The sequence below is a fragment of the Phalacrocorax aristotelis genome, chromosome 1, assembly GCF_949628215.1.
Source record: "Phalacrocorax aristotelis chromosome 1, bGulAri2.1, whole genome shotgun sequence".
NCBI lineage: Eukaryota > Metazoa > Chordata > Aves > Suliformes > Phalacrocoracidae > Phalacrocorax > Phalacrocorax aristotelis.
Window position 1 is genome coordinate 132986101 of NC_134276.1, and position 24189 is coordinate 133010289.

Here is a 24189-nt window from a genome sequence, read left to right on the forward strand (position 1 = left end):
ATTTTAGCAGAACAAATGTGTGCTTGTTGGAAAACAGCCCCATAACCACGTTAGGACCAGATTCTCCATAGACTTCACTACAGCAAATAACCAGGCAGAATACAACGTGCATCCATACATTTATGACAAAATGATATCTCTACTAGGGAAAAAAAAAAGTCTTTAACATCACACTTTTCCTAAAGGAATATGCTTTAATGACCTATGAGGAAGAAGGCCTTTGATCAGTTTGTGGTCTAACTTCTGTGATCACATACATACTCATGCTTAGATTCATGGTCATCTCAGCAGAGTCAAAAGACCAACACAAAATTATTTAAAGACACTGTATTTGTTTCATTATTTTTCTATCAAGATGAAAGTAGAAACTGTGAATTCAATAAAAATTTTAGACTGGTAAGTTTTTCAGCACAAAAAAACCTAAGAGGGTTATTAGAAGGTTAGAAAAAGAGAGCCTGTACCTAGAAAGAAATGGAAATTAAACTGCGGTTTTCTCCAAATTTAGCAGAAGGCTAAAGCACTGCATGCCATCACAAGTGGAAAGATCATTAGTGTAAACTCATTTTACTTTCAATTATTATAGATAATTAAAATGAAAGTGCCATTGATTTGGCAAGAGTATGACTTTCCTAGGCCTGTTCTGCAGGAAACAATCTTTCCTTTTATAGGAAGATGCTTTAGGTTTGGATTGTTCCTATGGCAACATAAAGACTAAGATACTTATGTGACTTTTATCCGGAAATACTATGATATAAATAAGGATGCCTGATGAATGTTGAAATCTATCATCATAAATTTAATAATACCACTGCTACAGTTATTGTAATTTCTTTAGCAAAACCATTGAGAGTTACAGGACGTGCTGGACTGCAACAGACATAAGAGTCTGAAAGGTGCAAAGCAGTGTTATTTTGTGTGTTTCCTACATGTAGGTGAAACAGGATGATTCACACAAATTAGGGAATATCAGTTTTGGACAGGAACGGGGGGAAAGAAGCAACTTCATTATTTTATTTAGTACTTCCCTCCCCCATGCCTCTTTAAAGCCCCAAACAGATCCTATGACTCCGAACTCATCTCTCACATATCAAATTGTTGAGAAAAAAAATTAAAAGGCTTACTTCTGTTTCTCTGTCTAATCCAAAGGAATTTCAGCACCTCAGCTGCCCTCAGCTCTCTCCCTTGGCAGATTGAGAAAGCAGAGTGATATTTGCTTTCTCTGGGCTACAATCATTAAAAATTAAGGTAAGTGGATTTGACTTATGTAAAAAATTGGCACCGTAAATAAGGAAGTTAACTTGGAGCCATCTCACAAAAGAGAGATATGGAATTTAAAACTCACATTAAAAGCTGTCTTCAGGTTGATAGTCTAGCCAGGCTAAAACATTAACACACAATATTGGCTCTCATTTCAATGAATACCTAATTATTGCTGTGAGCAAAGGTTTAGCTGCATTATTTAAAATGATCAAAGTTGTAGTCAACATTTTAATCACCTACCAGATCTCCCAAAAATGAGAAGGGGAGGGTCTCAATAAAAGCACATTATTTACTAGTAGAGAAGTACTTTGAATCAAACACTATTAAAGGATTTAAAGACTGTAAGTAACTGTAATGAGCACAGGACAAAACTGAGGCATCAATTCAAAATCCTGTCAAGTCAAATCAAACTTTGAAGTTAATCCTGCTGCAGGTAGTAGGCTGGATTAGAGACCTCCAGAGGTCCCTTCTGAGATTAGTAGAGCAGAGGTTTCTAGGTTTCTAGGAGCTGTTGATATGCTCAAATATCTGGCAACAAAGCTAAGGGACAGAAAGACACAGAGGTTTATAATACTAATCAGAACCTTGGTAGAGGCCCTCATGTGTTTCTGGCAGCTGTAGGCATGGCATAACAGAGATATAACTATCATCTGCTGCTAGCTGTGAGAAGACAGCAGGGCTGTATCCTGAACCAGAGATGTTCCTCATGAACAGCTGCTGATTGGGGGCACCTCAGCAGACCTCTTCTCACTGCAAAGATATGGGTGATGCCTTTGGGAGGAATGACATGACTGAAACAGCAGCCAGGCTAGACTCCCAGCTCTTTAGTTCCAAAATACATGTGGGAAGCACAACAAGCAATAGAGGCTTTCTGTGAAGACACTGTCTCCACCCAATGTCCAGCAGATGAATGGATTGAGGAGATATCCCAGAGCCCAATATTATCCCCCATCCTATCCCCATCAGTGTTCCCACATGCATTCACAGCACCCACAGCCCCTCTCCTATGCCCAGCTGTGTTAAGTGCAAGGCTTTGCTCTATAGATCTGTAGAGAGGACTCAGGGATGAGAGTTGGAAGGGGAAACTTATGATGTAGGAGCAGCAACAATGTATATGAGATGTCAGAACCACTTTCTTTTTAAATGTTACCTTTCAATTGCCAGGAGCTGCCTGAAGTCCCTTTTCTACCACCTCCTTTTACAAGTGCCTGTTTTGGTCCTGTTGACCCAGTATGCAGTATGTTGAGAGCTGGAGGATGCCCAAGTGAAGTAAGACAGCAACATCCCTGATGTAGGGTATGAGCACAGAAAAAATACAGGAATTTCTAAGTCCTTTTCAGAACTTCACAGGGAACAGCAGGATGCAGCCAGGCAGTACAGAGCTAGACAACTCTGTATTCCACCTCTAACGAAAGACAGTTAAGGCAAAGATCTTTCCATGGGCATCATAACTGTAGGGTCTCAGGATCCCTCAGTGTATGAGTAAGGTTGGGGACCTGCATTCCACAAACGGTCCTGTCCTTTCCTGGTTTTCCAATAAACCAGCTAAGACATCTCTAAGACTCCCTTCATGGTTTACACAGCCATAAAACCAGAGTGCAATCCTTGCAATTAATTTTGTCAAGGCTGCCCTGAGCAAGGCACTGGATAAGAACACAGATCTCATCAGTGGTTGAGCACCAGAGCTCAACCTCTAAAAGCCTAATCTGTAAGGCCTGTAAGATCTCATCAGTGCTGTCCATTTGCTCAAAAATTAAGAGGGTTTGGAGGATGATGGCAGAGACATTGAGTAACATTCAGGGTACTCAAGGTCCAGTACCTTGAGTGGTACATACCATTCAAAGAGGTACCTTCACTCAAGGTGGTATTTCAAGGAGGCATCCTGAGTGCTACCTACCAGTACCACTGATACTGGTAGGGTACCATTGAAATCTCCTTTTCAGTGTAGAGAAACCAGTGAAAGCTCCTTTTCCTTTGCACACTGTCATGTTTTGCTGGCAATCCAGGTAAGACATTTCCTAAAAATTGTTCCTATAAATAATCAATCTCCTAAAAGAATGAAATGGACTCACATTAAATATATTTCCTTACTTTTCTAGGAGTCTAAGTACAAAAAGTTTACTACAGGGATGTGTTTTGGTTAGGGGTTAGGGAGGTTGAAATTCTGACAGAAGTCCAATTTTAAGAACATGGAAGAAATTTCAATGTATTCAACTCCCCTTGACAAAGGCATCTTATCACAGCCTATCCATTTTGGCTTACATGGAAAGTAAGTCCACCAGCCTCCCTTTTTTGGATTATTTAAAAGCTTAGAAAACCTGCATATAACCCCATATTTGCCCAAATAGCTTCTTTTTCCTTTGATCTTAAGCAGAAGGAAAGCATCAAGATGAAATTAATACAGCTATTTACAACAATGGAGTTGTAGCCAGTGAAAAGGGATGTGAGGATAGTATCAAACCTAGAAAGCAGACTTTAATATCATGAGGGTGAAAAGCTGTCAAAGATGGTGATTCCCTTTATTGAGAAAAGGTCCCTGTTTTCCATATGTTTATTATTCAGCATGCCAAGAGCAATAGCCATAATGCGTTCACTGTGATAAAAACTAGAATGCTATAGGAGTTTCTCCTGCAGGTATTTACAGTCAGAAGATTTACAGAAGGGAAATGAGCTCTCCCTGAGATTGTTTTGTGCGATTATATGAAATTACTTACCCAGCACATAAAATCTGATAGGATCCTATATGATATAAAAAAATAAAGTCCACACCCCTATAAACAGGCTTATGGGGAACAAATATGCTTAAATATTCTGCCCTTCCCCTCCAGAATAAAAAATTTCTAGACTCTAAAAGCTTTTTATTTTCCAATGGGGTTGTTTTGCAGGTCTTAAGTCCCCTTTAATGGGCCACCTCAGGAAGCAACAAGGACCGTAGGACAAGAAATAATCAGGAGAAAAAGTGGAGTTGAGGAATGAGGTGAAGCTCCATGTCAGCTGGTTGGTTTCAGAGTCAGTTTCACTTTGCCCTGCAATCATCTCCACATCAAAAAGCTGACTGAAGGTGTTATTAATAATTCCAACATTGTATCCCTAACTAAAGCTCTTGCCTCTAAAGGTCCTGCTGTGCTCAGTTATCTTCTAGACAAGTCCAGGAAAATGTGAGAATGGCAAGGTCAGTATCCACCCAGCATGTATCCTTGGCTTTACCTGTGTAAGTGCAAAGATGTAAGACCGTCTGTTTCTACAAATTGGTATGTGAAGCTGAAGGGAAGACCAGATGGTTCAGGAGCATATGGCCTCTAGCCTAGTCACTGCTGAAAATCAGGTCTTCTAAAATCTGTGTCTCATTTTATTGTGGTTTTGGTCTACAGTTGCTCTCAGCATTCATTTTAGTTTTCAAGTTTTGATTTAATTAAGAGTTCAAGTTTCAAAAATCAAGTGGGAAGCTGAACTGGGAATAGAGTTGACAGTGAGTTGGGAAGATGTTACCACAATCAAAGCCCTCTTTCCACCTATAAGACAGCAAGGTGTCTGTTTCAAATATCTTCTCTTGATGTCAACTTTGAAACCACTCAGGATGAACATAGGTAGTTAATGAAGTGGCAACTATTTCATTTCTGCACAGGATAGCAACACTACAACAACAAGGTTAAGCTACAACAGTAAGCAATAAGGGCAAGCTTATTGTGTTTAGATTGTGGAGGCAAGTCTAAGAGGACCATAAAAATAACTGCAGATCTGAAACAGATATAAAAGCTTTAAAATTTCTATTAAAACCCCCAGAAATTAAAAGACTTATTAACTTACACATTCATCAGTCAGTGTAGAAAAAAAGAAATTTTAAGTCACACTATCAAAGTGACATGCTTACTGTATGTTATTAATGCTAATGATTTTTTCCAATGTTGGTATTTTCATACATAAGCATAATTAATCCAAGAGAGTGAAAAAACAGCTCAAAAATATAAACAAATTACAGAGAGGTATGTACATGTCATGCGGAGACTACTATTGCTATATTTTGTGCTGTGTTTCAGTTTCTAAAAATATTATAATCCTATTTTTCTATAACTTAGTTGAAGAAGTCACAAGCATCTCTACAAAAAATCAAATTTCTCTGGGTTAGATTTTGTTTATTGTACATATGCTGTTGTGTGGTGTAATGCTCAAGGAGAAATTGAATTCTGCTTTTCTTCTTTTTTTTTTTTCCCCCCGAGGTCTGTAATAGAAGTAATAAAAAAGTGAAAACTTAATGCCACCAAGATAAATAAATATCTTCAAACGTGCCCAAGAAGCCTGCACTCTCAGAGAGGAATGGTAAGTGTAGAACTGCACTTTTTGGATTTGTAAGTATATAATGTGCTATAACATCTATTAGAAAGTAACTAACTCTTGTAACCCAGAATTGTACTGCCTAGGGAATGGGAATATGAATCAGATTATACTATGGCTGGCTTTGCATTGCTTTCCACTTGTCTATCCAAAATGTTGCATCTTAACATAAGTGAAGCCCTGTTTTTCTTAGATTGTTTTTTCTTTTTTTGCAATAGGTCCCTCAGTCTCTCATGGCTTCACTGTTGACCAAAAGTGTTAACTTGGAAAAAAAAAAAACAAAATCCCAGCCATCACCAGACAAAACTCGTTGCATCACCCGTATACTACTCGTGGTCCTGATGGGTGAGGTGGGCTGCTCTCTGCTCCTGTCACAGCATTTCAGGCAGCCTGGACCTCTCGGGCTCCACATCCCCTGGACCACCAGGGGGAGCAGAACTGGGATATGAAGGCAAGAGAATTTTCTCGGGTAATTTCTGGGGAAAAGAAAGGTCCTCCTCATTTTCAGGATAGTACAATAATTTAATTTACTACTGCTTTGCAAGCCCAGTAAGAGCATGGCAGACCATCTGCAGGATAGCTTATCATAAGGCAAAAGCCAGAAAGCCTGCAGTTCAGCCAACAGTGGAAATACATTTCTGTGCCTAATTAGGTATCCAGCCAGGGCATCAGTAGATACAGAAACACCTATGAGTACATTGCTGATGAACACGTAAGTGGAGTTTTATGCAGGTATACTGGAGTTCTAGCCCATGTTTAGTTCTTCCCATTGGTATGTTGTCTCTGTTAGGTGGAGAATACATATGGGAAGCTGTCCTCCCATTCTGACTGGAGCCCACGTAAGCAGCTGTCTACATTCCTGGCGGCAAGTAGAAATGATTGTTCATCTAGTAGTGATGAACAGAACCAGAAAAAGATTAAGGTGGGAAGGGACTACTGGACATCTTGAGCCCAAATATCTACTCATAGCAGGGTTAATGCCAAAGCTGTGTCAGGTTGCTCAGGGCCTTGTTCAGGCAAACCCTGTACATGTCCAAGGCTGGTCCTCTCAGACATGTGGGAAAGAGTGAGGGAGTGACCCCTGCTTCTACTGGGATGAGCAATAGAAATGAAACCCCAGATCTATGTCCTGTCTCTAACAGCTTCATTAGTTCCCTTGCCCTTGTTATTCTTCTCAGAGAAGACAACTGGCTTGACTACTTGTGCAGTCAAGTCTGCAAGTCCCTAAGCTAGGGGTGACCACTTTGTGATCAAAGGGATGCTTTGATAGTTTGGGAAGTACTATCAAGTGAGGGACTCCAGAGATTGTTTCTAGGTTCAGTTTCATTCATCATCTAGATGAACATTTAACAGCAAAATGGTGAGACTTGTAGCTCTTTCTAAAATGTGAGGAGAGTAAACACAGTAAACAATTTGTAAGAAACATATGAAAGAGTTCTGTCTGAACTGCAGTTCAAAAGAAGCACGTCCCAACTCAGTCTTGGGAGCGTCCTTTGACTGTCCCAACAGTATCTCAAGACAAGACGTGGTGCATACCATTCCTCCTCACTTCCCTCACCACAAGCCCACATATCTGTAGGAGGAAAGCCCAGGTGTGTTGTGTAGTGACATTTTCTAGCTAGATACCTAATCTCAGTGATACACAAAAGAGGATACTGGGAAACAGAAGGAAAAAATATACTTTGCGATTCAGAAATTCTCAGAGGGACTAGAAACACTGGATGAGATTGAATACAAAGACATGCTGAGAGTGAGTTTAAAAGACGCAGTTATCTTCTTAGCATCAAAAAGCATGCCAGAGATGGGAAGCTCACTGAGAAGCCATGACAGTGAAAAGGTTGCGGAGGTGTAAATCACATAACTACAGAATATGATTGTAAAGATAAAGTTTTTTTTTAATTAAGTTCAGATTTTTTTTCACTAGACACTCAGGGAATTAATTTTGTCCAACAGTTTACAAAGACAAAATCAAACCTTCTGATGTACAAGCAAAAGGATCCTATCAATGAAATAGTAGAGTTGCATGAATAATTAGCATGTAGTACTCCACTGTACTGGGTACAGCCTCAGTGTAGATTCCCTATTTTTCCCTTTGGATCTGCATTTTTGTGAAAAGGACACATGGCAAAACAATGCAGCAGAGCTTTTACAGATATTAGTAAAGTTCCAGGCATTTGGGGTTTCTACTTTTTTATGCTTCCACTTGTTTATAGATTTGCTGCAGATCTTGATCTTGCTGTAATATTAGATCATATCTTGTTTGACTACCATTGTACACATTCTGACTGGGAGCTACAGTAGGTGAACTCTAATCTACAAAATAACAAAGCAGTACATACAGCTTCTGACCACCATCATCTGGAATACCCCGATTTCTGACACCCATCAGCCAACACTAAAAAGGGGGAGAAGAAGAAAGTAAATCTTTTTTAGGCCATCTTCTTGCCTATTCCAAATAGCTTAGATCAAATGTCCTGAGAATCTGACCACTAATGAAACAGAGACAGCATCCCTAGTTTCCTCACCCCAGAGCTTTGGCACTTCTGAGATTCTACAGATGCAAACTTGGGTAGCCCTGAGGAACTGAATGTAACGCTGCGACACTGATTTTTTTTTTTTTTGCCTTAGGAAGGATATAAGCTCCTGAGCTGCCCTAGAGCCTTACCCTCTAGTTGTAAATGGTTCTTTCCTATTTTATGTTTACGTAGGCTTTGCCTCTTTTGTCTTGTCACAAAGTTAGCTGTGGGTCCGTCTGACCAACTGCTACATCACAGGCTGAAGAAGGCACAGTATTGTACAAATGAAGACTGAAATGGGTACATTCCACTAGTGCAAACTCAAGGTATGGGATGTAAACAAGGAAACCTTATACTGGTGCTGCAATAGGAGTCATTCAAATATGAGGGGAAGGTGGGCATAAAAATTTGAGACTTAGCACTGTAGACTGAGAAAGCACACTTTAAACAGGATTAAACTGGAATAAATTTAAGATATAAGTATTCTGAATGACATTAACATTTGAATTATTTGTACTGATATTTTACTTCATGTGCTATGTAAAATGTAAAGCTTAGTATTTTAATCATTTGTTCTCAAATTTCTCTTGCCTGTGTTCAAACTTCTTGGGATAGATTTTGGTTTTCCAAGATGTATGGTTAGAGAATCACAGAACTCACTGAAAGATTTAGATGCAAGGGACCTCAGGAGGCCCATAGTCCCAACCCTGCCCACAGGAGGGCTGACTCCAGTGGTAGGTAAGTTGCTCATGGCTGTGTCCTGGCGACTCTGGAACATGTCCAAGGGTGGAGATCCCCCAGCTTCTCTAGGCAACCTGACAAAGTCTTTTCGTTAGCCTTCCTTGGGGAGGAGGAGGAAGAGAGGAGGAGGAATGCAGCCTTACAGCAAGTGGAGGAATAATGCCACCTGTATTTTACAGGGAGGGGTATAATAGCTGTGTAGGGGTGGGAGTAACATCCTTGATGACTGGCAGAAGAGATACAAAAAAAAGCAAGTTCTTTTATACATATGTTCCCCAGGAAGGAAACTAAAAGTCCTATGAGGTCTTCCTACATAGAGAGAGAGACAGAGAGAGAGTCCTTCTGGCTCAGTTCCTCTCCCATGATTTTTTTATTGAAAAGCAGGCACCTTCTTCCATCGATGCTGAGGAGCTTACTAAAAGAAAAACAGTAATCCTGCCAGATTAAGTGGCATGGTTATCACTCTGACATGCTGTCGCAGCTTGGGGAACAAACTGGGCTGCTGCATTCAGATGGATTTCCCTAAATATCTACTGCCAGGAAGGCTCAGTGGTTTTAGCCACATTATCACAGAAAGAAATGGACCGAGCAGTCTCTAACACAGTGCCTGGGATGTTTTCATCTCTAAAAGAACGTCTGGTTACCAGCGCAGCTCGGGGGGCCCGGGGGCAGAGGCGGGGGCCAGCCCCGGCCGGGCGCCCCGCCGAGCGGCCGCCCCCGCAGGGCCGCCCGGGCACGGCGGCGCCGGAGCAGGAGCCGGAGCCGGAGCCGGAGCCGGGACGGTGGCGAGGGCTGCCCAGAAGGTGGCAATCGTGAGCCTTTTACGAGACTGGAGCAAAGGTGGAGGGAGGCTCCCAGGAAAAAGGTGGCTGCCTTTAAGGTGGGATCATTTGCCTGCCAGATGGGAAGTCTGTGACCAGCCCCTTTAAAACAGGTAAAGGCAGTAAGGCTTCTCCACCCACTTGCCTTGATCTTTCATCATAACTGTGGGCCAGGCAGGGAGGTTGTGCAATGTGTGCGCTCCAGTCAGGAGGCTGCGTGAGAGGTTCATGTACTGCGAGCAGGAGCCAAGGCTCGGAGGCCTGAGCCAGGAGAGCAGGCAGGGGCTGGGAGCCAGCGCCCCTCTAAAGCCAGCATGGAGCTGAGGACCTGGAGCAGTGGGATCAAGCTCTCCCTTTGGCTCCTTCTCTTCTGGGCTCTCCTTCCTCCTGAGGTACCTGGGAAAGAAGGTAAGCGTGGGACCTGCTGGTCCTTCTGCCTGGAGGGCTGGGCTTGGGCGGGCAGGCAGAAAGGGACTTCTCTAAGGGGCAGGGAACAAGGCCTGACCAACAGGAGTGGGGCCTCAGGGACACCACAGCCCACACGAAGGGACTGGAGGTGGACTGGGGTGTCTAGGGAGGGCAGGTGGGTGTGAAGGGACAAAGGCCAGAATCAAACCCGAGCCAACTCTTGGTGGCTCAGTGAACTGACCCAGGTATGTTCCCCCTTCCCTCTCTATCCCCTTCCAGTTGAAGCACAAATGCCTCTGCATATCCAGTGACCCAAGAGAATTCCGCCTCTGTTTGCCTTAAACACAAGCATTGCAGATAACAAGTTTAAACACAAACTCAGAAAGTTTCTCCCCCCTTCCCTACCAACGCCCCTGCAGTTTCCTCAGGAAGCCCTCTTGGGAGTTAACCCTTGTGAGCAAAAGGACAGTCATTTTTTTGGAGACTTGGAAGATGAGGTAGTCTCTTGCACCTACCCCAGTGTTGGAAGGTAGAGCTGGGCTTTACAATTTCCTCTTCCACCTCTTCTCTTAAGACTCCCTTGCTTCCTTCCTCTGTTCCACTTAGTCCCTTTTATTAGATATAGTGATCTTTTTTCTTCCATCTTGGCAGTTGCACAGTGGTTATGAAACATCTGGGGAATGAGAATTTTAATAGAGCGCTGAGGTAGACTAAATCTCTGTTATATTCCCTACCTCCTCCTGTAGTTAATTCCTGCCAGAGACTTCTAGTCTCTGTTTCGCATAGTGAGAGGTGTTGGGGCTTTTCCATCCCAAGGACAGCCCTCTCCTTTGCTGCTCCAGGGTCTCGATTGAGAGGACTTAGTCATAACTGGCAGTTCATCCATGGGCTCATCTCAGACTCTGTGAGGGCCGAGTGCTCTTTTAAAGCATTCTTGACAAGCACATGTGTGTTAAGGATCCAGCTACATGGATGCAGCTAGCAGACATTGTGGAGAGGCCAGCCTAGGTGAGAAGTAATATAAGGTAGCACCATGAAGGCTCTGGTTTCTGTAAGTGTGTGACCAGTAGTTGGCAGTAATGCTCAGGGACTTCTCTGCCAGCTTCTCCCCTATCTGAACCAACTCATTTGGGCTGTCTGTGATCCACTCTCCCTTAACGTGTCTGTCTGGGAATACCGCATTTCCCTGGTGCCCTCTCTTACCACAAGACTTTACTCTTTTTGGGGAGACCTCCTCCCGTATGGCTGGAATGCCACCAGGGGTTCCTAGCAGTGAAACTGTGGACCAGTGAGCTAGTAGACCCAGAGTACTCGTGTTCCCTGTGCTCTTGTAGTCTTGCTGACTCATTCCTCCTTTCCTGGGAGAATCCCTGTTGTGGGTTTCACTTTGAGAGGAACTTCTTGAGAATGGACTTCACCCCCTCCAGTGGGCACTCAGCAGTTGAAGGAGCCGCTGCGGGCGGTGCATCAGCGTGGTACATGGGCTGTGCCAGATTCCCGTCCCAGCCACTTCTGAGTTCCTCTCTTCTCTTGCTCTGCTAGAACTTGCCATGCAGCCCCTCTCACTTCCACATCACTGCTTTAGGCCTGAAGTGCGTGGGATAGATATTATCTATCTGGGTGATGGTTCTGGAAGGACAGGTTACCTTACCCTGAGAGTTTTTGGAGCCAACAACACAAGAACAGTATCTCAAATAGAGAGAGTGAGAGTAGAAGAAAAGCGAGTGAGTAGCCTTGTTTGGACAGGGAGTCTGTGGCCAGGAAGGTTTTGCCATATGACCATGCTGTGAATGCTGCGAACTTGTAAAACCTGGATTCCTGCTTCTCCCTCCTCCCAATCCCGAAAGGGTGTTTCACAGGTGAGAACAGCAGTGCAATCCCTCTTATCTCTCATTCTGGGCCCACAGCCTGCTTCCTCATTCCACAGGACTCTAGCTGATCTGCACTTTACACTCTATTACTTGTAGTTGGCAGGCAGTATTTGTAAAGTGGTCAGATGAGGGGGAGAAAATCTGGTTATTTAAATGCCATTTAAATATTTTCCCCCTCCTACCTTTCACCCCCAAATTCTCTTCTGAGATGTTTAGAAATGACCTCTCTGAATACAGCCACAGGAATCTAAAAGGGAATCCAAGGAATTTCTCCTGTTTCCTATGTTCCCAAGCTGGGGTGGCGATAGGTGCTTCAAAACTAGTAGTCTGTTCTGGCAGCACCAGCAGACCCAAAGGCAGGCGAGAAGCTGCACATCCAGCAATACAAATACTCTAGGCTCCTCTCCCTTCTTTCTGTTTGCCTATGAAGTGATACACTTTTAATTTCTCTTCAGATCAAGACTTGAGGGCAAACTCTGATCACCTTTTTAAAATTTCTTTGAGGGCTAACAATGAACATACTGCTGAATTTCTCCTTTGTCACGTGACTCCAGAAACCAAGGCTTAACAACACAGCCATGCAGTGCAATTCTGCAAGAGGTGGCAATGCTATGCCTGGGAGCTGTTTTTAGCCTGTCATGGCTAAAACAGTCGTTGAGGGAGAGAGTGAAACGTGTTCTAGGCCATCATCAGAGGGTGGACAGCCTAGGTCAGAGGTCAAGGGCTCAGCAGTTTAAGCATCTGATGCATCTCATGGTTTTTGGGTACTGTGGTGGTGGAAAGTCCCTTTTACATTGACTCTGTACTTTCCCACAGTGTTTCAAGCACTGAATAGTACCTCTAGGGGACACTGGTTGATCTTTTGTGTTGGTAATTTATTTGGTTGCCTGCCTCTTCATCCATTTGTCTGCTGCCTATTCAAAGCAAAGATGTGTTCAGCTGCTAATCATGGATTCCTATTTCAATAGGCTTCAGCTTTCTGCTTCCATTTTGGGGCAGCTTTAGGAGGCGGAAAATTTGTCAGTGTTGCATTTTTTGGATGTGTGCAGGTATTACTTGAGAGGAGGGTGGAAGGGGAGGGGGTCTCATATATGAGGAAAATCTTTTCACTCCTGACTAGCTGCACTGTCCTGTATCTTTCCATCCTTCCTCTAGCTGTGTTTTTTGAAGGCAAAAGGTCACAAAGGATGTAGGACTGAGAAGGGAAGTGCAGGTTTTGCCTTCTGTGACAAAAGGAGAATGAAGCCAGTCCACAGGCTATATGAGTTGGGTCACTGATTTCTTTTTTTTTCTCCTTCTGGTCTTCAGTGAATCTACTCGACACAAGTACTGCGCAGGGTGAACTGGGCTGGCTTCCAGACCCTCCAGAAGTAGGGGTGAGTACACACATTCAAGGAAGGGGAGCCACTGGGAGTACTAAATAATGGAAAAGCATAATCCAAGTTGTAATTTCATCCTGCCTCCCAAAATTGGACTTCTGCATCTCCACCATCTCCTGGACATTGTATGCTTTCTAAGTGTCTCTCCCTTGGTAGGCCCTTCACATCTGCAGCCTTGCCCACTAGCCAGCTGTTCGAGGACTGATGCCTCACTGACTTCCAGGAGCTCTTCTGATGACTATTGACTTCCAGTAGCTCTCAGTGGTTGAACTTGTCCTTGAAATATATTGTTTCCATGAAGTAATAAAACTTACTAGAGAAAAAGTTAAAAATGAAACCATCACCCAGTTTTTCATCCTAACATGTTGCAAATATTTACCCTTTTCTGGGCAAATAACCATAGCAGAAATATTTCTGTCTCCAAGTCTCTTAAGAATTTAGAATCTCTGCCTGTTTAAGGTTGTTCTGTCTTTTTTTTCTCTTGAATACTGAGCTGAATGAATCAGTTACAAATTTAAATCAGCAGCTGACTGAAGAAATAACTGTTAACTCATGGGGCAGCAGTCTGGTGTACTGGGTGGGCTGCAAGGTCCTAGGACTTTACACCCAGCTCTAATGCTGTGTTTGGCCCACACAGCTGATAATGAGAGAGACATTTCCATTTGTTTCATGGCTGTAAAATTGAGTTGATGGAAGTGCTTCAAAATATACTCCTGAAACCACTGCAAAATTGAACCCAAACGGACTGCTGAACTCTCAGCCATTTTTGTACAAGTACAGCTATTTTGCATCAAGTACAGTTCAGCAGTCCTTCTAACATCACAACCCAGGTTATTGAAGATGGTTTCCTTTGTAACAGCAGGACTGTGGGAGTGGTGCAAGGAAGGCACAAAGGAAAGGGAATTCAGGGACTATGCTGCTGTGGTTAGAAGGATGTATGTTAATACATAGTTCCAGTTCCTCATCCATGCTCTCATCTTTCTCGCAAGCCCCCAAACTCTCCTATAGAGAAAGAGTCTTTACCCTTGCTGCTTATAAAGTAGTCCTGGGTTCAGCCTGTTCCTAATTCATTTTCATAACTTTCCCCTGTAATGCGCTGTGACTTGTTTAAATTCACCCCAGCCTTCTCCTACTCCTGGTAGTCTTGCTGGGTGAACTGGAGCCAGACAGTGAAGTTCTCCTGTACTGGCATAACAGCATTTGTTTCATTAGTACAGCTGATTTGGTTATTATTATTATTACTATTATTATTATTATACCCTACTCAAAACAGGTGCCCTGGTAAGACATACATGTAGATCATGCTTTCCCCATTGTTCCCTTTGTTGTCCCCATCAACTGTCTCTGTGGTAATTTTAACCCAACACTAGGCTCCAGGCATGTTCCTGATGAAGTCTGTTTCTTGAAGAGACTGGGAAAAAAACACTGCAGAGTGCATTCTGAAAATAATGGTAGAAAGAAGATAAAATCTTTGTTACAGAATATCTGATTTTTGCACAGTAGGTTCACAGCAGTGCTAGAATTTGGCATACCCTTCTTCTTGTGCCACATTTGCTTTTTAAAATATGTATATTTAAAATATAGTAGTTGTAGCTGGGAATTGTAGATGATGCTGGAAAACATGGCCTGACAGCAATCTAAACTAATAGATCGGGATACTGATGACTGGTAAACTAACAGAGGATGAAGAATAGATTCATTGACTTCTGATGAGCAACTCTTTTGCAGGCATTTGTCTAATTACGTCATTTCCCAATAACTGCTAGGTGGAAAGCTGACAAATTGCCACAAGCAAAAAGGGAACAATGGGCAATTCTCTTGGAATCAGAACTTTGAACAACTGTTTCTGAAACCATTCTTCCAAAATGAAGAAATAATTATGTTTGAAAGAGAACTGAGATTAGTTCAGAACCTTTTTGACACAAAAAAAGCTAAGATTAACACTGGATAGTCTTACTAGCTTGATTAGTAACATGCTGGAAACATATGAGCTGTATTGCATAGAGTTGAAGGGTGTATCTCATGTAACACTGCTACTTCTACCTAACCTCAGATGCCAGAGATCTCCCTTCTGTGAGCCGGATTTGTGGCAATATGCTTATCACACAGAGAAGGAATTTGCTGCAAGGAATTTTTATGCTTTATATAGGTCTCCAAGGCATAGAAGAGGTTGGATAATTCTGTGGAGGCAGAATTACACGTTTGTTTTCTCCTCACTTTTAGCCACTGACAATGGATGAGGTGGCTTGCCATGTGTGATAGTTTCATGATCAAACGTGGTCTGTATCCAGTATAGACAATGCTTCTGTTAACACATGCTCAACCTAAGAACATCTAGCTGTATACCAGGCAGTTTTGGACAGCATGGGTCATTTTTCTGGACTCTTAGAGCACACTAACTGGCAGTGAAATCTTGTCTAAGCTTAAAGGTAGTCTTTAAGTGAAATTGTCTGTACTTTAAGTAAAGTGTCTGTAGAAGTTTGTTTGCTAAAAGGTTTGTGCTAGTTTGCTTTGTAACAGCTATTTAGAAAGGGTTTCATTCATTTTAGGCTACTGTTGGAAACTAGGCCCTTAAAAAGGCAGATTGTAGTTCCTGTAATAACTTTCTTATCTTCTGCACTACCCCCCACCATTTAACAAATTCTTTGATAAATATTTTGTCTCTGAACTTTTGAGATAGCAATACCAGTTGGGCATGGGGAGGTGTATTACAGTACTAGTGGTAGATTCCCGTCTTTCAACATATATTACAGAGCTAATGACAATCCCTTTGAAGGTGTGAGGATGCAGAATTTACTTACTCTGACATTTCTTTAAGGCCCCCCATGCTGCAAAAACAGCCTGGCTACTTGAACTGATTTTTAAAAAATCACTGAAACTGTCCAAAAAGGACTTCTCAAATCCTATAATGAACAAATTCAGTTACTGGACATCATAGCACTGCTTCTTGGCAGGTTGTAAAATAACAGTATAAAAAGTTATTTATCTCTATTTTGCTTTCAAGTATAATTGCATCAGCTTTGAACAGATGGTGATGAGGAGTCATGCTATCCTCTTGCATTTTGCTTTTAATAGACAAGGCCCTGAGCAACCCAACCTGGCTTTCAAGTTAGCCTTGCTGTAAGCAGGGGATTGGAGTAGAGACCCAAAGTTCTCAGCTGGTGTCTGGTTTATGGAGCTTATTTTTCCCAAATGATATTCCTGCATGGATCATAATATCATTAAAGTTTTCAGATTATTTTCTTAGTCTCCTTTCTAGGCTGCCGTTGTTCTCAGTCTGCTATGCATGGTAAGGTGGAAGACCTTTTTTTCATCCAATTCCATACTCTTGCTTGCATCCACACATGCTTCAAAGTGTTGCTATGAAAAGAGTTTCTATGAGTTTCAAACTTTCTACCAGGACTCCCAATGTGCATGGCACCTGATCTGCTCAACTTTTACAAAGTCTACCTTCACACAGGACTAAGGATGTTCATTTAGTCCCAGTGACCTAATGTATCCCAGGGGCTATTCACAAATAGCCACTAACTTCAACTATCGTGGCTTCAAAAACATTTGAAAAACTTTGGAAATTATGTAATTCCTGTGCAGTTCTGCACCTCATGTTTCACAGGAGTCTGATTATGAACACAGCAGCTGCCAAAGCTATGTGAATGCAATATGAGTAAGCCAGTGCTCAGATATTTTATTTTCGGACACCATTATTTTCCTATTAAATCCCAGGCATAGTACAAATTCTACGCAGCTCAATTATTTTCTTTAGACTAGGTCAAGTACCTGTGATCTGTCAGCAACTTTTGTATCATTGACCACATGATAATGTTTACATGCCTTCAGGTTCTAGCAAGGCGAGGTTGTGTTCTGCCCAGATGTTAGTAACAGCTGGTGGCTGGTTGCTATTTCCACCACTTTCACTCAGACAGATAGGCCTGGTCATGAAGGAAATAGTGTTGTGGGCCACACAGCCTTCAACCTGCAAGTTATTGCAGCACAGCACTCCTATTTCATTAAACCAGGGCAGTTCACTTCTAATTAGACTTCTTAGTATCTTACTTAGATAGTCTTACTTGGAATGAGTAACTCTGGAGACTCTCAACCAGTCAGCTTTTTGTAGCATCCAACGGTGGTGTGAAAAATAACCATCAGAAATGCAATTGTGTGCATCTCTTCCCACAGTTGTTGACAACGCATGTCCTTTAAGATACAACTCAAAGGGATGTAATCACCTCTGAACCTGGAATCGAGTAGCAGTACTCAGCCTGCTCTCAGTATAAGTATCAGACGTAGAAGATTAGCTCTTCCAATTGAACAGGATCTGTATAGAAGTAAGGGACAAATGCCTAGTAAAGTCAACAACTAACTGGAAATGGGAACAGCTCTGGCTTCAGGATCATATCTTGACATGCCCTGCTGCTGTTGATATGCAGACTGGTGGAGATACTTGTTGATAATATTCTGTTAAGTGAAAATTAGTTATTTTGTGTGGATTTGGGAGAGAAGGAAAAAATTGTTATGCATATCAAGATATACTTTACTCAGAGACGTGGGAGGGGGGGAGTAAAAGAAGTGAGATGAGAGGAAGTGTAAATTAATACCTGTACCGTAGGCCAGATTGCAGGAACCACCAACCTAGGATGAAGTCACTGCCACAAACCCAAGCAGAAATCTGAGCTACTGCATGCAGTGCTGTGACCTGAAGGGCAGAATAGACAGAGTTCTAAGCCAAAGCAAAGATGCTGTACAACTATGACATGCATCACCATGGCTGCTCATGGACTACAGTGATGACAGCACTGTCGCCTAGTAGCTTCAGGAAGCTGATTCATCCTTTTATAGCAGTTGAATGAGAGTGGACAAGGTTCAGTGAACTTCTTCACGTCAAAACAAAAGCAGCACAAGTCAGCTGCAGCTTTGAGATGAGTCTGCCTGTAGCAAGGTCCTCAAAGAAGACTCACAGGCTATTTAAAGTAAAAAACAAAACCCAGCTTTTATTATAATACCAACTAAAATACTGGTGAGTTTGCAAGCAGGAAAGTTAGAAAGTAAAGGCTATACATTATTGTTGCCTGCTGTGTCTTTGCCAGATGGTCCTGTGCTTTGAATTGTTCTTACCACCTCAGAGGGAGAGTTGTAGAAAGTTGTGCCCATCCCTCCTGATTTCTTGGAAGGTTATTTCCATTGCTTCTGAGGCCTAGTTGCTGGCTTCCCTGTGCTTGACCTGGAGCCTGCAAACTCCTCACTGTGACTTTCATGCTACCACATCCTGCAGCTTCTTTTCTCCAGGCAGGTTTGATCATCTCTACGAAAAGGCACAATTACCCTGTCCCTGTGAGGGATTCCTCCTGATCTGTCACTTTTAAAAGGAATCTATGCAAACAGAGCAAATATTGTCCATTGCCATCAGACTAATTTCCCAGGTTCTCTGTAAATACCGGAAGCATACATGACGCACCATACAAAACCATAACTCACACCATATAAAACCTTTTGCCTTGAAAAAAAAAGTCACTTCCATTTACAATGGATCCTATGCCATGTGCAGTGTAGTGCAAAAATGAGAGCTAACATTTGCTTTTTTAGTAATATGATGTTAGCCATGAACTCTGAACTCTTAAGATGCACCATCTGATTTTCCACTCCTGTCCTTTTTGTAGTTATTGATATTGTTAATATTGTTATATTGATATGTATATATGAAACAAATTTTCCAAAATGCCTAGGTGAAATGTTGGACTAGAGTATCATTATCCCTCATGTAGTAGCACCTGTTGTGACCAGAACTGTTTTCATGCAATACCTTAATGTGGCCAGACAGCTCAGAGAATGAGCTGACAGCAAAACCTGGCTTTGATAAACAGGTTCTGTAATCAATATGCTGGTGCTCTGTGGCTCATTATGAACACCTTATCTTCCCATAAGAACTGGAATACAAGTTAAATTGGAAGGAGATGGGTGGGATGGAGACCTGTGTGCTAGTGCCCTAAAGGACAAGTAATTACATAATGCAGTTGCTCCTCCCTGAAAATAATCAATGGATCGTTGTGGGGAAAAAATGTATCATCCCACCCAGAAAGATATTATAGACAAGTAAACATCACTTCTATGTTCAGTTGTGTCAAAGACTCCATGATGATGTGATGAAATCAAACTTCCCTGACCATTGCCAAAGATCAAAGAAATAAAAGCAGACACTTTGCTGTTCTTAGATCAAAAGTTATAGGACTCATGAAGTTAAGTGTCTAGATGTCACCACACTTCTTTCATCATCATCATCTAAATTGTCTTCCACACCAGCAAAAGAACTTGCAAGAGTATTGAGAAACTTTCAGTGAAGGGTCACAGAGACTTCATTCTGGAATACTGTCAGAACACCATTGTGGTGCTGCTATTTTTGACTGGCTGGTCTAGCTTTACCTACTGACAGATTTTTGTCAGATGTATTTTAGCATTACTATTGCAAGCCACGAGCTCTTTTGATTCAAGTCTGAGCCTAAGGATTTGCAATACTGTCACAGTCTGCTGCCTCTGTCACTGGTAGCCTACCTCTTTATTAGCAAGGATGAAATTTGCATTCATCATCATAAAAAGTTTGTTGGGTTGACTAAAAACAGGAGACCGCTTTATTGATGCCTACAGTAGCTCCAAAAAGACACATGAACTGTCTCAGTTTGTTTCCATTTTATACCTTATGGAAGATCCTAGGAAGAACAGATGGATGGAGGAATCACAGGTTGTCCTAGATAGGTTCCTTGGCACAGACCTAACCTAAAGAAGGTTCATGTATACAAAAAGCAGAGTAAGCCTTCCTTAGTAAGCCTTCAAACTGTATAATCTATTCAGAGTCAATCAAGGCAGATATTAAAGGCACGTACCCTATCTTATCTTTGGTCTAGGCAAGGCAGACCAAACCAATACTGTTTGCTACAAGTATCTACCGGCACCCTTCCAAATTGTTATTCCAGTAATTCAGAACGGTCTCCATAAAGACAGCTCGTCTCTGCCACTGCTTTCTTTATATTGAATTCAACTTTGCAGTGGGAGGAAAGTTGCCTTCCTTTTTCCTAAACTTGCAGTGTTCTGAAGTTATTGAGATAGGACTTTTGCTCTGAGGTTTTCGTTCACTTAACACTAATGTGCTGTGCTGGAATTATTTTGCTCTGTATTATACCACCAGACCAAGACTTTCAAGAACAAATGTCTGGAACTAAGTGCCTGTGTTACTATATGGGTTCCTGAGAAGTACAGAACACCTTTTTGTTCTCAAATCCAGTGGCTACATCCTTAGAATTTTAGAAAGACAAGTTACTAATTTATGGCCCTCTCCTGAATGCATTGGCTTTTGTTTTCTTAGCAACTTTTTAAGAATTCTAAAAGGTTTTAAAAGTTTGAAGACTAGTTTAAAGACAGTTTAAACTTAAACTTAAAAAAAGGATTTAATTTTAAAAGACTAGTTTAAAAGGAGTTTTAAAGACTGAAATTTAAAGAATTTAAGAACTTTAGCTTGCTTGGAGCAGGGGAAGTACCTCTCCAAAGGTCCTTTCCAACCTAAGTCTTTCTGTGATTCTGAATCTCATGAGAGAGTTTTCTGTAACATCATAAAAACACAGTTCGCTCACTGCTAAAATGAGGAAATCTGACTCCCACTGACCCCCACTTCTCCTAGAAGAATGTTTCCCATCCTATGGCCAAACTGACAACTGAAGTAAGGATACAGTTCTGGAATGAAATGGGTAGCAAGTTATATTATCAAAGGAGGTGGATTCAATGTCATTAGCAGTCAAACTGGAGAGCCAACTAATTCATAATGATTGAGCCAGACTTTACCACACATGTTCATTAAGAACACTACATTAAAAATCTGATGTGTACATTTTGATTTTGCAGCAGATTCTTTGAGGATGTGTGATAGTTGCCTAGCAACTTCTGGACTCTTCACTCTTTCATTAAGTGTTGTATGTAACAGTTTTCCTCTACTACTTTGAATTTAAAAGCTTCACTGAATAATGAAAAGAATTCACAAGCATATTTAACAATAGTTCTGTATTGTTAGCATAAATATCCTCATTTTACTTCCTTTACCCATCATCAGTAGAGTGTAGAAAAACCAAGTCAGACTCCCTTGTCATTTTTTTTGCGCCGCTCTGCATATGAAACTGTGCAATAGTCAGTGCTAAGCACCTTTGCCCTGAAGAGCTCAGTCTGGAAGAAGCTGGACTGAGATGAACTAAGAAATATAGGAGTTAGCAGCTGGATTTTTTCCAGCAGTAGAGTTTAAAGGAAATTTTTCTGCTAGAGTTGTCACTACTGAAAGTGAAATTTTGGTCCTGTATCACTTAAGTTTTGAAAATGGTGTATTCAGGACACGCATCACAACAGCTCATGTCTTTTGGTGAGACATCTCTGTGGCATTGCTTTAGGATAAACTGGTGATGAAAACTTGTCTAACTCACAGCCTTCAAATGCAATTATGCATTTCCAATCAGCTTGGTAGAGGCAGACACTCATGGAAAAATGCTTCTAAAAGCCAGTCCTATCATTGGCAGTTTCTTATGGAAGCTACTTTGCTCTTATTCTCCTTTCTAACTTCATTTCTTCTATTTCAGTATGTTTCAGGATGTGTTGTAAATTCAGTTCTGCAGTATTTTCCAAAAGTTTTTCAATGACATAGTACAAGGGGCAATTAAGTGATTGCCCCTTCTGGTTGATCAACTGAGACTGATCAGTCTGTTTCTCTCTCTTGCTATCCTAAGAAGTTTGACCAGCAGTAAGTGAAATAAGTGTAAATCCTGTGTGGTGCAGGTATATGCCAGCTGGATCAGATTAAGAGGGTGGGGTAACACTGGAGATTAATTACTTGGAGAAAGAAAGGAAACAAGAAGGGACACATAGATACCCTCAGCAGAACTTCCTGGGAGGAGAATGCTAGTATGCACTTAGGCAAATGGCTGAAATCAGCCAGATATGAGCTTGTGCTATCAGCAGGGCTTGCTAGTGGAGAAAGCACTCTGGTAGTTTTCAGCGTGGAGCTGCATAGGAGGTATGATCTAAATCATGGCGTAAAAGCGGAGCCTCCTTTGGCACTCTGTGGGTTCATATCTTATATTCCACTGGCAGAGTGACCTGGTCTGCGGGATCAGAAGCTAGGAGAGAGGCTGCAGCATTGTACTGTGAGGACAGGAGGTGGTGGTGCTGGAGAAATGTCTCATGCTCAGCCCATGAGACTTGACAAGCCTAGAGTAATATAGAGACTGAGGCCTTGTTTAAATTGCATCTTAACCTGGGATTAAAACCAAGATGCCAATACCTATGTGGGCACTTGTTTAAATTTAATTTGATTAAACATTTAAAGCATAATGAGAAAGATACTCTTAGCATGGGTGAAAACGGATCTAAGTTATTTTCCCTGTGGACAAATCCTTGCTTTCCAAGTTTTCAGTTCTCATGTGTGACTTACAAAACGCAAAGAATATTCACTTTTGAGTATCTGACCTGTGGTGAGGAAACAAAACGAGAACCACCTAAAATTCAGTGAAAGCATGTGTTAAAATTCATATCAGACTCTACTAGATTCATACAAATAGTATCAGTGAGGTCATATAACCAGCTGGGCCCACGTCCTCCTCTCAGCCATTATTTGCCTGGGGAAGATGCAGAACCTAGTATGAAGTCAGGAAAATCAACTGAGTTTTAATAGTTAAATGAGGGTTTGCAAAATATCACACTTAAAGAAGCATGAACTCCAAATGAATGAGTGCTTGCTCTAGCACAGTTCTTCTGCAACTGACCTTCCCATCTTTTCTCTTACCACAAAGTACTGTGCATTATTTTCAGGGGCAGATAATCCTCGTCTGGTGTGTCCTGCTGTACATACTGCTTTGAATGTAAATGGTGGCAGAGAGTAGTGGCCAATACATGGGAGCAGTGGGTCTTTTTCTCAGTCTAGGATAAGACAGTGTATGAAAGAAATAGATTGGAACTGAGGTAGGATAAAGGGAATATCTAAGGGTCCATGCACTGTTGTTCCCTTCAATTTGTCATAAGTTAGATCCTAACCACAGTATCCTCTTTGCTCCCTATGTGAAGAGTTTAGGCAGATATGGGGCTCTAGACCAGATGCAGCTTTTGTTCAGTGTAAGAGACATTTTAGCTAGCCAGGCTTTGAGCAGAGGTCATCCATTCCTCTATGTGAAGAGATCTTTTAGGCTAGATTTTGCCATATTTGAAGTGAAACCTGCTTCTCACATCTGTCTAACAATGTGTGTTTTCTTCTACCCTGGGAGCAGTGGAGTGAAGTGCAGCAAATGATAAATGGTACCCCGGTCTATATGTACCAGGACTGCAGTGTGCTTTCCGAGGGTGACACTGATCACTGGCTTCGCACCAACTGGATTTACCGGGGTGAGGCAGCCTCCCGCGTTTATGTGGAGCTGAAGTTTACTGTAAGGGATTGCAAGAGCTTCAAAGGTGAAGTGGTGACCTGCAAAGAGACCTTCAATCTCTATTACATGGAGTCTGAACAAGATGTTGGGATCCAGTTCCGCCGCCCGCTGTTCATCAAGGTCTGTAGTGCTGGGGGTGAAGACTGAGTCATGTCTTTCTGCTTAAACTAGTCATATCTTTCAGCTTGAACTAGGTGTGTCTTGTTGTCTGACAGAGACCAGGAGAACCATCATCTGGGGAGGGGCATGGATAGTAAGCTTGTCCTTAGAATAAACTTTGCCCCCAGTGCCCTCTGTGATGCTCAGAGCAGTCTTTGCCACAGGTGGCACAGGAGTTTTCAAATGAGATCAGCCCTCCATTCTCATAAACGCTTATTTAACTGGACACCATGTAGGTAAGGATTCTAAAGGACTCATTAGTG

The 24189-nt window shown here is 41.9% G+C and overlaps 1 protein-coding gene across 2 annotated transcripts in view; it reads left to right on the forward strand.

Moving 5' to 3' along the window:
• Positions 1 to 9805: 9805 nt before the first annotated feature.
• Positions 9806 to 24189, forward strand: part of EPHA1 (EPH receptor A1) — a 33732-nt gene continuing 19348 nt past the window's right edge. Inside the window, exons 1-3 of one of the 2 annotated variants that reach the window (XM_075108860.1) lie at positions 9806 to 10078; positions 13258 to 13325; positions 23612 to 23887. In XM_075108860.1, the coding sequence (XP_074964961.1) occupies positions 9985 to 10078; positions 13258 to 13325; positions 23612 to 23887 (438 nt within the window). In that variant the 5' untranslated portion in view covers positions 9806 to 9984. The remainder of the gene's footprint in view (positions 10079 to 13257; positions 13326 to 23611; positions 23888 to 24189) is intronic. The other variant, XM_075108866.1, reaches the window with a different exon arrangement.